This window comes from Sphaerodactylus townsendi, linkage group LG12 (assembly GCF_021028975.2).
Source record: "Sphaerodactylus townsendi isolate TG3544 linkage group LG12, MPM_Stown_v2.3, whole genome shotgun sequence".
NCBI lineage: Eukaryota > Metazoa > Chordata > Lepidosauria > Squamata > Sphaerodactylidae > Sphaerodactylus > Sphaerodactylus townsendi.
Window position 1 is genome coordinate 50,710,958 of NC_059436.1, and position 13,380 is coordinate 50,724,337.

The 13,380-nt window shown below is 49.7% G+C and overlaps 1 protein-coding gene across 1 annotated transcript in view; it reads left to right on the forward strand.

The window, feature by feature from the left end:
* Positions 1-10,407, forward strand: part of ODF2 (outer dense fiber of sperm tails 2) — a 50,811-nt gene extending 40,404 nt beyond the window's left edge. Inside the window, exons 8-14 of the mRNA XM_048512170.1 lie at positions 260-263; positions 579-683; positions 3,901-4,059; positions 6,674-6,774; positions 7,420-7,582; positions 8,554-8,679; positions 8,896-10,407. Of these exons, the coding sequence (XP_048368127.1) occupies positions 260-263; positions 579-683; positions 3,901-4,059; positions 6,674-6,774; positions 7,420-7,582; positions 8,554-8,679; positions 8,896-9,069 (832 nt within the window). The 3' untranslated portion in view covers positions 9,070-10,407. The remainder of the gene's footprint in view (positions 1-259; positions 264-578; positions 684-3,900; positions 4,060-6,673; positions 6,775-7,419; positions 7,583-8,553; positions 8,680-8,895) is intronic.
* The last annotated feature ends 2,973 nt before the right edge of the window (positions 10,408-13,380 follow it).

Consider the following 13,380-nt stretch of genomic DNA (forward strand, 5'->3'; position numbering starts at 1 on the left):
AGATACCAGCTGGAAATTAGGAACTTTTTTTTACAGTAAGAGTTTTTTACAGTAATAGAGAAATTATTAGTGCCCCGCCCCCGGAATGCCCGGCTACGCCCCCATCCTGCCCCACCCAGTCCCATTGGCGCTACGCCACTGTTTGAATCCCACCACCATGGGAGCCTGTTACTAAAATTTTTGGATCCCACCCTTCTTCCATTCTTCTGTGATGGGTAAAATGAGCAAGCTGGGGCTTAAGTGTAGGAGACTGGGGAAGGCAATGACTGACCACCCCATACACAAATCCATCAATCTTTTTTACTGTCATCAACTAGCATGGACCCTGTAAACAGAGTCTGCCTAGTGAATGTCATGATGGGATGTCATCCCATAGGTCAGTAATGACCTGGTCCTTGCATAAGGGAGTACATTTACCTTTTTTATATTGGTGGGGGTGGGGGTGGGCATGGGTTGTACATCCAAACACCACAGGAGCAAGATGCATCTTGACAGTTTGTTGAAACAGGAGCAGCTATTTGAGCAACCGTTTTTGCATGGTTCAGCCACTGTCTTCGTTTTGTCATCTCTGCGTCCAGGTCTTGAAAACGCGAATGGAAGCCGACGAGGTGACGGTGAAACTGGAGCTCTGTGACAAAGAGAACAAAACACTTAAAGAAGAAATGAGCAAAGAGATTGAAAATGTAAGTGTGCGTCTGGCATTCCATTTGGACATGAAATCTGAAGACTTATGATATTTCACAGACGTTTCTCCTTTTGAAGAAGAGCGGAATGGGGAAGGGGGTGTTGTCTCTTGGGCGGGCACAGAGGATTGTCCTGAGACCAATATGTGGGGGATGATTTGCTTATGCACCCCCTTTACCTCTTTTGCTCACATTTGCTCGCAGTGGCCCACCAGGTGCCCAGGAGCAGCAGCAGCAGAAGGCCATTGCTTTCCCATCCTGCCTGTGAGCTCCCAAAGGCACCTGGAGGGCCACTGCGAGTAGCAGAGTGCTGGACTAGGTGGACTCTGGTCTGATCCAGCAGGCTCGTTCTTATGTTCTTAAGGCCCTTGCTTTCCCATCCTGCCTGTGAGCTCCCAAAGGCACCTGGAGGGCCACTGCGAGTAGCAGAGTGCTGGACTAGGTGGACTCTGGTCTGATCCAGCAGGCTCGTTCTTATGTTCTTAAGGCCCTTGCTTTCCCATCCTGCCTGTGAGCTCCCAAAGGCACCTGGAGGGCTAGTGTGAGTAGCAGAGTTCTAGACTAGATGGACTCTGGTCTGATCCAGCAGGCTAGTTCTTATGTTCTTATGTTCTTATTCTAAGAACACAACTGAGGTCAATGAAGGTTAACGAATCAACATAATCCTAGCAAGACAGAAATAATAATGGCTGGCTAAATCTTTGTGATGTAGGAGTAGGAGCATAGGCTATGTTGGATGAGGACGTGTTCCCAGTGGCCAACAGTTTTCTGTGCCAACAGCAGTGGCCAACGGGGTGGGGGTGGGGGGGTGCGACACCCCGGGTGGAGCAGTGGCAGGGGCATTGCGAGCCGGGCATGGGGACGCTGCAGCAGGGGCTCAGGGCGCATGCGTGCCCCGGGCACAGTTTCCCCTCTTTCCAACCCTCAGGTTCCCCATGAACACTCAGGTTTATAGAATGGAGGCATTCTCTGATTTTGACCGCTCCCAGGCTCCTAGATAGCTATGGGTACCGGTAGTGCCTTTCTCCATCTTAAGATGGCGCTCCAGCTGCGTCAGGTGCTTGTTCAAAAGGACTTAACCTTGGTACATCATCGTTGCCAAGGGATGTTTATGTTCTTCTCTGCCCTATCCTCTGCATGGAGGCTATCTTTGAAAGAGGGTTCAGCAACCATCACTTATCCAAAATACAGTGGCCGTTGTGTGGACTGGAACTGAAATGCATGCTACTGGTTTGCCACCACATCTCGTGCTTCTGCTGGTTTCTTGGCCCATTTCCAAGCGTTGGTAATTTGCCATCTTGAATCCGTTGGTGGATCCATTGGTGATCTGGGTCCACAGCACAGCAAAGGTTTGGTCTGGTTGTCAGCCTTGAAGATCCCCCTTTTCAAAACGCAACATGCAAACATGTTTTAAAACATACCTCAGAAAAGGAGTATGTGGGCAGGTTTATTGGCCCTTTCCGCACGGGCCTTTAACAGCGCCCTGGGGACGGCAAAAACGCCGTCCCCGGGGAGCTGTTCGCATGGCTGGAAGGCTGGAAGGTGGCACCGGCTGGAAGGCGCCATTCCCCCTCCCCTTTCCCAGATACCTTATCGTGTCCTCCGGCCTCTGGAGCGTCGCACAGGCCAGAGGACACGCCCCCCTGCCCTGCGACTTCTGAGCTGTCGCGCCGGGGGGGGGGGTCCCCTGGCCTGTGCGACGCGCTGGAGGCTGGAGGACACGGTAAGGCATCTGGGGGACGGCGCAGCCTGTGCGGATGCTGTGCCGTCCTCCCCGTCGCAACCGGGACCATTTGTGTGAACGGTCCCGGGGGGGTTGGGTCAGCGTCATGTACGCCGACCCAACCCCCATCGTGGGCGTGCGGAAGCGGCCATAGATTGAACTCCGAACGCCTCTGCTTCTTGGTAGCAGAGCTGGGAAGGACCCCCATCTAAGACTCTGGGCTCTTGCTGCCAGTCAGTGTAGACTGTACCAAATGAAATGGACTAATGATCTGACTCATGGAAGGCAGTTTCCTATATTTATTATGTGGATTCACGTGAAGAGGTCATACAGTGGACCCCTTGTTGGATTGTCATGTTGGAATCTACATGCATCTACTCTGACAGCATTTGCCATGTAGGAACTCTTAACAGAGAAGTCTCTCGAATCACTTACTACCTGATCCTTTTAATATTTCCCTTGTGCCTGGTTGCATCTCCTTCCTCCTCCTCCTACTTTCTAGCTGGCCTCAACAGGACCAAGAAAGCAGAGGCATAGCTGGGCCAGAGTGCGCCCGGTGCACACTCTGTTTTCAACCCCCCACTTTCATGCAGGCTGGAGAAGCGATCTGTTCCCCTCAGGCTGAAAACGGCCTGGTGGGAACTACACTTCCCATGAGACCCTGGGGCTCGCAAGGTCTCCTGGGAAGTGTAGTTCCCACCACGCCGTTTTTAGCCTGAAGGGAACAGGCTGCTTCTCCAGCCTGCACTGTTTCACGAAAGTAAGTGGGGGTGGGGGATGGGGTAGAAATCGATTTTCCTTACCCCCAGGTGTGCGCCCGGTGCAACGCTTGCACCCTGGCCCCCTGGTACCCCCACCTCTTCAAGAAAGTGTAGGGCACCTCTGCCTGGAGCTTGCGCCCAGCTCTTGGCGAAACATCCTTGCTGCTTTTCAGTTGTCATTTATACTGGACTCACGATGGAGATTACTTTTTTTGGTTGAAAAGTGCAGTTAAAAATATAATCGCTAACTGATGCCCAGAGTGTATGACTCATAAAGAGGGAACGTACAAGGAGAATATGGAAAAGGATGCAGCGGATGCAGCAATGAAAAGAAGAAGAAGAAGAGTTTGGATTTATATCCCCCCTTTCTCTCCTGCAGGAGTCTCAAAGGGGCTTACAATCTCCTTGCCCTTCCCCCCTCACAACAAACACCCTGTGAGGTAGGTGGGGCTGAGAGAGCTCCAAGAAGCTGTGACTAGCCCAAGGTCACCCAGCTGGCGTGTGTGGGAGTGCACAGGCTAATCTGAATTCCCCAGATAAGCCTCCACAGCTCAGGCGGCAGAGCTGGGAATCAAACCCGGTTCCTCCAGATTAGATACACGAGCTCTTAACCTCCTACGCCACTGCGATGTTTAGAGGCTTGGGGCAGATGCAGATCTTTTGTTAGCGTCTGAATAAATGTCCCTGGCTGTTTTTAATCGCTGCTTTTTCCTTTTCCTCCCTCGGCCGACAGGCTCGCAAGGAGTTCCAGAGTCAGATTGCCGAGCTGGAAAAGCTTCCCGAGATCTTGAGGATCACGGAGACCAAGCTGGCGGAATGTCAGGATCAGCTCAAGAGTTACGAGAAAAAGAACTCGGACCTGACGGCCATGATTGGGGACCTTCGTCAGCGGGTAAGGGACTGGCAGAAAACGCCCACGCGGACCTCGAGCCGGGGACCCAAGTGAGCTTCTAGCATCAGGAAAGTGCATTCTTTTGTCTCTTGTCCAGTGTCTTTTTGAAATGATTAAAACAAGTGCACTGCAGAATAAAAAGATGCGTGGCATGTCTTTTTGTTTTCCTTCCTTGGTTGTGTGTGTTGTTGCTCAGCTGTCCTGCTTCTCGTCTTCGTCCTCTTCGCTTGCTGCCCAGCAGTCCGCACTCATCTGCACTTTTGGGCACCTCCCTGCCCACTTTTGCACGATTTACTCGTCATCTCCTTCCGCTTTCACGCCCCCTGCTATTGCCCGCCTTGCACTTCCTTTCTCATCATCGCATTACATATTTTATTATCCTGAGCCAGGGGTCTTCAAACTACGGCCCTCCAGATGTTCATGGACTACAATTCCCATGAGCCCTACCACTTGCCCATGCTGGCAGGGGCCGATGGGAATTGCAGTCTATGAACATCTGGAGGGCCATAGTTTGAAGACCCCTGTCCTGAGCACTTCAGGTTGCAAACGTAGGATTGCGAGACTCTCTGCCGTACACGCCAAGCCGCAAAAAGCCATGCTTGTGTCCGTCCTGTTTGTGGAAAGGAAATTTGGTCTGCAGGCAGGGACTCTGTGTATTTTGCCGAAACAAAACAAAAATTGAAATTCTGTGTCAATGTTCTGTATTCTTTCTTTTATGCAGTGTGCTTCTGCTACCTGGGCAGAGGCCAGGAGTCAGGCTGGTGCTGGAAACTTGGTTTCGTTCTTTTATTTTTAAGGAAAGCCAAGTTTCTTAGAATATTTAATTTGGCACCTGCGGTGTGATTATTTATTTATTTATTGGCTGGTTGGATTTATAGGCCGCCTCATCCCCGAAGGGCTCGAGGCGGCTCACAACATACTATGAAGGACTCATAGCTCTATGAGTAAATTACAAATAAACCTGGGACATAGGGATGTTTTTTTGTGTGTGTGTATTTCCAAAGATTGGGGGCTGGGCGGGTCATGCTTGTCCAGCCAACTAACCTCTGGTTTAATCGACACCTGCCTCTTGGCCACCCAAGCCTTGTGTCTGTGCTCTCCTCTCCTTGTTTGTCTTCTGCTGCTGTGCCACCTAAAACTTTCTCTCTTTCTCCCAATACTAGAACCAGGGGGCATCCACTGAAAATGCTGGGGGGAAGAATTAGGACTAATAAAAGGAAACACTTCTTCACGCAACGTGTGATTTGTGTTTGGAATATGCTGCCCCAGGAGGTGGTGATGGCCACTCACCTGGATAGCTTTAAAAGGGGTTTGGACAGATTTATGGAGGGGAAGTCGATCTATGGCTACCAATCTTGATCCTCCTTGATCAGAGGTTGCAAATGCCTTAGCAGACCAGGTGCTCAGGAGGAGGAGGAGCAGCAGCAGCAGCAGCAGCAGCAGAAGGCCCTTGCTTTCACATCCTGCATGTGAACTCCCAAAGGCGCCTGGTGGGCCACTGCGAGTAGCAGAGTGCTGGACTAGATGGACTCTGGTCTGATCCAGCAGGCTCTTTCTTATGTTCTTAAGGCCATTTCTTTCACATCCTGCAGGTGAGCTCCCAAAGGCACCTGGTGGGCCACTGCGAGTAGCAGAGCGCTGGACTAGATGGACTCTGGTCTGATCCAGCTGGCTTGTTCTTATGTTCTTAAAACTCATTCTGTTCCATCAGGTGTTCGACTCCTGGAAGCAAACATCACTTACAGTAAATCCTGATGTGGCTCAATTGATCGCTAGAAATACGGGTCTGAGATTTCTTTGAATGCAGCATTTTATGTATCTATAGTTTGCCTTCTGGGCTAACCTCAAAGAACTTGAAATGCTCACCTTGACCCTCTTTAGAGAGAAGGACATGCCTTAAATATAGGCGTGGAAAAGACCACCCCCGGCCAGGCCTGATGTGGCTTTAGTACAGAAGCGGTTGAGGTCATGCTAAAGCTCACCGTGACCTCCCTGAAATCTGGACGGCTCACTGGGCAGCTAGGAGGGCCTTTGCACGGGGGTTATTTTCTCACCTTCACAGCTTGTCTCAAATCCGTGTGCTTCGCTTTGCTTGCAGGTGACCGGGCTGCTTGTTTTGTACAGTGTCGAGAAGGAACCCTTCCACGCTGGATCAAAACAGCCGCTGAAAGAGCCACAAAAGAACAAATGTGTGCATTGTTTAAACGTATAGAACAGAAGGTGCCGCTCTCCCAACTCTGTGATTCTGTGATTCCCCCTCTGAAGTCCTCCCCCGTAATTAAGTGGAGGGGGACAGGTTGTGGCAGCGAGCGGAAAGCATTCTTCCTCAGTCCCCAGCTTTTAACTCTAGCATTGGAAGTGGGTGAAGGAGTCCTGGGCCCATTAAAATCCCAGACCTGGTAGCTCTTCTGCTGCTTCCCGCTTCCTTCATTCTCTTTCCTGCGACTCTGCTTATGTTGCAGAGAAGCATTGAAAGGGTTTGGGGGGTGGGGGTGGGGGTCATCCACGTGAACAGTAGCCCCGTGCATGGCTGGTGGCTCTTGCTTGGTCTCCATCCTCTGTAACACAGTCTCCACCCTTTCCCCCCACCCCCTTTGCATCCTTGCGTTTTTAGATCGAACTCCAGGGAGACAAAATGGAGATGACGAGAGAGAAGTACCAGTCGGCCCAGGAAGAGAACAAGCACCTGATTTTCAAGCTGGAAGAACTGGAAAGGTTAGGGAGTGAAATGCAAGGCAGTGGTGGATGCAGGCCCAGCAGAACAGCCAGCCTGCATCGGGCAAATGTTTGGCAGCAGCTGGGGTTGTGTGTTGGGACTCGCACGGTCTCCTGGGAAGTGTAGTTCCCGCCAGGCCGTTTTCAGCCTCAAGTGAAGAGGCCGCTTTTCCATCCTGCGCTTTCAGGCTGAACTAAGGTAAGGGGGGGGCACTGCGGGGGGGAGGGGTTCCACCCCCTCCCCCAGGCATGTGCCCGGTGCAATGTGCAACCCCTCCCCCTGGTAGCTCCGCCTCTGGTCCTGGTACGATTCCAAAATGAGACCGGTCTTGCAGAGGTTTTTGGAGGGGCCGAGGCAAACGTTGCTGATCTGTGCAAAGCACGTGCGGCGCTTGGCTGTTGACAGTCTCCCTGGTGAGCAGCCGGTCCCAGAATGCAGTTCCTTGCACCTGTAGCTGAGGGAGCTCAACACCCGGAAGAGCAGCTGCCAGTCAGAGTGGATGATCCTAGGCAATAGTCGGACCCCTGTTTAAAGCAGCTTTGGATCTTTCTTTTGGTCAGCATTACCTCCTGAGTCTTTAACAAAATCGCGCTTGTTCACCATGTGCGCATGTGTGTGAATCTCTTGCTGTTGTTGCAATTCAGGAAGCTTGAAGCAACGAGCGCTCAGAATATAGAATTCCTCCAGATTATCGCCAAAAGGGAGGAGTCGATCCATCAGTCCCAGCTGCGATTAGAAGAGAAAACCCGGGAGTGTGGATCCTTGGCACGCCAGCTAGAAATGGCCATTGACGACTCCAGGAGGCAGGTTAGTACCTCTGTGGGTGGGTCGAACGTCCTGTACCAGGTTGCTCTTTCCACAGTGGTGGGTTTAAAGAACCAGTAGGAGAAATTCTGCAAGAAGAACCTGATCCTAGCTTTGCCCAGCACTGAAGAGTAGACGGGGTTGGCCCTGGGCAAACAAGGCCAGGGGAAAAGAAATGGAAACTGCACATATTGGGATGTTTTTGACCTTGTGCTTGAAGATAACTGATTGATGTGAGCACAGACTCCTTTCTTAGGAAATATTGTTGGCGGAGAGAGCCAGTGTATTGTAGTGGTTAAAGTGTCAGACTAGGATCCGGGAAACCCAGATTTGAATTCCCACTCTGCCATGGAAACTTGCTGGATGCTCTTGGGCCAGTCACACGCTCTCAGCCCTGACCTTGGCTAGTCTTTTGATGGGAGACCTCCGGGGAATACCAGGGTCACGACAGGAAGGCAGGCGATGGCACCATCTCTTCCCTTGAAAACCCCACGGAGTGTACAAGGAAAAATAGTTTCATAGTAGAAGAAAAGATAGAAGGTTAAGAAAGGTTAACGTAGAGAGGTTAAGAAAATCGACAGAAACTACTTCAATCTCTTACCTTTTCAAAAATGTTGCAGCTAAACCTGAAATGTTTGAATTAATTTTTCGACAATTGTAAAATTACGATCGTTGTATGTATGTAGGTGTGTGTTTGTGATGATTTTTGTAGCTATGTGATTATACAATAAACAATATTTTAAAAAAAGAAAGAAAACCCCATGGAGTCATTGTCAGTTGGCTATAACTTGACTTGGATGTGGGACCATCAAGAACGACCAGGGTCATGATGCAGAAGCGAGCAATGACAAATTACCTCCAAATGTCTCTTGTCCTGAAATCCCTACCGTTTCGCTGAAAGTCAACTGTGCCCCGATGGCAACAAAATAAAGCCACTAGTCATTCCTCGATTGTTCTGTTTCTTCTGTCTGCAGCTGGAACAAACAAAGGACCGGGCAGCATCGAGAGAGAGAGCAGCCCAGTCCAAGATGCTAGATTTGGAGACCCAGCTGAGCCGGACGAAGACGGAGCTGAATCAGCTACGCAGGGGCAAAGATGATGTGAGTGCTAGTAACTTAGACAACTTTAAAAGAGAATTGGGCCAATTCCTGGAAGAAGAGAGTTCCGTAAGCATCCATTTATTAGCCCAGATGGCCAAATAAAACCTTTGGGCTCATGGGCACTGTACCCCTGAGTACCTGTCGTGCATAACTTCTAGGCATCCCTAGGCCAAGCCTGTGCTGTTTTCTGATCTCTTGCCTTTCCCAATCCTGTAGGCAGAGCATCGTTACGAAAGCCGCCTCCAGGACTTGAAGGACCGCTTGGAACAGTCGGAGAGCACCAATCGTAGCATGCAGAACTACGTCCAGTTCCTTAAGTCCTCTTACGCCAACGTCTTCGGAGACAGTGCCTTGACCAGCTCCCCAATTCGTCCCCGCTCGCCCTTTTGATGAGAACCTTTCCCTGCCCACCCGGCAACAGCCCAAGCCCTGTTGCTACAAGTCCAAGTACAGAAGCTGGGGAGATTTACTTAAAGCCATATCTTGTTTATAAAAACGGAGAAGTATTTTTGGAATCTGGGTAGCTCAAGGTTTTTTATCAGGTTGTTCAAACAAGATACACCTCTTGCGCTTGGGACAGAAGGTGTAACGGGGTGAGGGCATGAAGGTCCACATTGCTTCATCAGCCATATAAAAACTGGCAAATGTTCACGCTCTCCACCATACCAATCTTCTTGTGCCTTACGCTGATTCCTTCTCTTACAGGTAACTTGGAGAATTTCAGTCATCTTGTACCTTCGCCAATGTCTTGTGACTGCAATTTGTCAGGGCTCCTTAAACTTCCAGAATCACGTTTACCTAATGCAGATCCAGTGGGATGTTTTAATCAACTATCTGCAGAACTGTGAACCTATCCTCAAGGCTGTGTCTGTCTTCAAGCGGCACCCTTTGGGACAGACCGGTGCAGTGGTGGCGAACCTATGGCACTCCGGATGTTCATGGACTACAATTCCCATCAGCCCCTGCCAGCATGGCCAATTGGCTATGCTGGCAGGGGATGATGGGAATTGTAGTCCACAGACCTCTGGAGTGCCATAGATTCGCCACCACGGGACTAGTGTGCGGGTAGGGAGGTGTGTACAGACCATTTTTTCCCGGTATTCTTTCCATTATTCCAGTGGAGCTGTAGTCAGTTCAAAGTGTGAGACTTCACCGTTGCAGGAAAGAAGCATTTGCAGAAAAATAGCACTTTTAAAGAGAAAGGTTTGATTGACTGTCCTGTCCTGAAGGAGCTCTTGGGATTCCTCTTTCAGATTCACATCACCCTGTTCGTTCACCAATCTCTAATGAGCAAGTCTGCGAGCAGTAATTAGTTTTTGTTATGATTTTTTGGTTGTGATGTTTGTATTATGATCGTTGCTATGATTTATCCGATTATTTTGTTTCTGCTTCCTGTGTGGGTGGCTCGGTGTGATCTTGCAGGTACTGTGGGAAAGCCCTCTGTGCTGTTTCAAGTGCCTCGTATGATGGTTCCTGTCATAGAGCTTATGATGGGTGTTGGATTGTTGAGTGCATTTCGTCCCTCCTCCATGTCAATGGCTGGGTTGCTTTTATGCTTGTGTTTTCTGTTTTTGCAAAACAAGGTTTCTTATGGAGAACATAGAGCAGTGGTGGTGAACCTATGGCACTCCAGATGTTCATGGACTGCAATTCCCATCAGCCCCTGCCAGCATGGCAGGGGCTGATGGGAATTGTAGTCCATGAACATCTGGAGTGCCATAGCTTCACCACCACCCCCCCCCCCCCCCACCCCCCCCCCCCCCCACCCCCCCCCCCCCCCACCCCCCCCCCCCCCCACCCCCCCCCCCCCCCACCCCCCCCCCCCCCCACCCCCCCCCCCCCCCACCCCCCCCCCCCCCCACCCCCCCCCCCCCCCACCCCCCCCCCCCCCCACCCCCCCCCCCCCCCACCCCCCCCCCCCCCCACCCCCCCCCCCCCCCACCCCCCCCCCCCCCCACCCCCCTCCCTCAACAACCCGCCCCCTCCCCCCCCCTCCCCTCCCCCCACCCCCCCCCCCCCCCACCCCCCCCCACCCCGCCCCCTTCTTCCCCCCCCCCCCCCTCCCCCCCCCCCCCCCCCCCCCCCCCCCCCCCCACCCCCCAGCCACCCCCCCCCCCTCCCCCCCAGGGGGGAAGGGCAAGGAGATTGTAAGCCCCTTTGAGTCTCCTTGCAGGAGAGAAAGGGGGGATATAAATCCAAACTACTACTACTCTTATTCTTTCTTCTTCTTCTTCTTCTTCTTCTTCTTCTTCTTCTTCTTCTTCTTCTTCTTCTTCTTCTTCTTCTTCTTCTTCTTCTTCTTCTTCTTCTTCTTCTTCTTCTTCTTCTTCTTCTTCTTCTTCTTCTTCTTCTTCTTCTTCTTCTTCTTCTTCTTCTTCTTCTTCTTCTTCTTCTTCTTCTTCTTCTTCTTCTTCTTCTTCTTCACTGTGCTGTTTGATCATCGTTGTGATGATCAGGCGTTATTCAAGTTTCCCTGATGGGTTTTCTTTCATTTGGCTCTCTCAGTTATTACCATGTATATGTTTTATTACTAGGAAACAGCTTAATGAAGTAGGTCAGGGCTATTTAATCATAGCTAAATGGGAGATGGAAGATAGAATGTCAACCACTATAATTTTATTGTTCACTACTAATCTTTTGTCTTTCAAGAACAACAAGAACGTAGAGGTGGAGTAGGAAGACCAGCATTCCATTTCCAGTTATCAGCTTTCTAAAATGAATCTCCGCTGTTGTTAAAGCAAGCCTGCCCAATGACAGGCCTCATTAAATATATTTTTCATGTGGAGACTTACATTTTTTTCCCCTCTGTGCAGTTCGTTTTCCCAGAAAGCTCAGGTAAAGTAGCAGATGCTGAAGGTAAAACATGAAAGGTTGTTTATTGTCTTCATGACTTTCTGGTAAGCTTCCAGGAGCTGAGGAGGGGAGTCATCAAAAGATGTGGTTTTCCCCCAGTCAGATATTGTTATGCCTTCACTAGGGTGGGGCTTGCTTAGAGTAATTTGTATTTACACCTTTCTCCTCTGGGCTGGAGGTTGCACATATCTGGTGGGAACTGCATGTCTTAATTCCACTCTAATGATAAAATCCCTCGTGGGGATAGGTCTCTACTGCACACAGGCAATGGATCAATCTGTTACATAGGGAGACGGGAATGTAGTGTGAGCTTGTGGCAGCAGTGGTGTAGGAGGTTAAGAGCTTGTGTATCTAATCTGGAGGAACCGGGTTTGATTCCCAGCTCTGCTGCCTGAGCTGTGGAGGCTTATCTGGGGAATTCAGATTAGCCTGTACACTCCCACACATGCCAGCTGGGTGACCTTGGGCTAGTCACAGCTTCTCGGAGCTCTCTCAGCCCCACCCACCTCACAGGGTGTTTGTTGTAAAGGGGGAAGGGCAAGGAGATTGTAAACCCCTTTGAGTCTCCTGCAGGAGAGAAAGAGGGGATATAAATCCAAACTCTTCTTCTTCTTCTTCTTTATAGGAAGCTATAAAGGAGAGCAGAAGTGAGTAGCCTTCCCCGGATATGGTCATTTTTTACCAACAGGATTTTCTGCATACAAAGGCACATAACTAGCAGATCAGACAGTCAGTGTGATGTAGCAGTCAAGAGTATCCGACGATTATTTGGAGTCTCCTGCAGGAGAGAAAGGGGGGATATAAATCCAAACTCTTCTTATTATTATTTCACCAGAGCATCACCTAGTCATGCAAACATAAAGGCAACTTATGTTTTCTGGTAGTGGCTATACTATCAGAAGATTCCCTGCTTGCTTTCTAGTGATGGTGATTTGGAGTTCTTAGCAAAAATAAGAATTCCTATGCCAACTGCACCTTCAGAGTGCAGGCTGTAAGTCAAATGCAAAACATTAGGAGCTAAAACCACCAAATGGTGGCGGCACAGCTTGGAAAATCCATAACAGCCCTATATGTCACTCTTTAATTTTGTCTCTGTGAAGGGGGGCATTGGCTTTGACTCCAGAAGGTCCCAGCTTCATCCTCCAGCATCGCTGTGCTAGATAAAAGGATCAGATCTTGCGAAAGATCACTGCCCACTGATAGAGGACTATACTGATTCTGAAACCCACAACAGCCAGTTGATTCCGGTCATGAAGGCTTTGGACAATACAGCACATGTTATGAACTTGTGGGAAGCTGATTTCTCCAATCCACACCAAGCCCCATCTCTGATGTCAGAGGCTACTTGTGAGAACAAGGACCATTGAATTTCATAGATGTTACTACAAACCTTAAAGAAACGATTGTATACCAAATAATGAATAGACAGGTTGTTTAAAAGCTTGCGTTTATTTCTGTGTTATACATGGAACAATGGTCAGCGATATGGAAATTTTATTTAAATAGATAATGAACATCTGACGTTTTGGTACAATTTCTGATTTTGTAGTGAGTGACTTGTTCTGTGCCATCCCCTTTGTACACACACATAGGCACAAATACATATATACTGTGAGGCCAGAACCCGTGTCCGGCCTGCGTAGCTGTCTTGAGATATATATATGCATGCATACTTATATGTGTGTGTGCTTAGGTGTGTGTATGCATACTTATATGTGTGTGTGTGTATATATATATGGATACTTATATGTGTGTGTTTAAGTGTGTGTGTGTGTGTATATATATATATACACATACATACTTATATGTGTAAGTGTGTGTGTGTGTGTGTGTGTATATATGGGTACT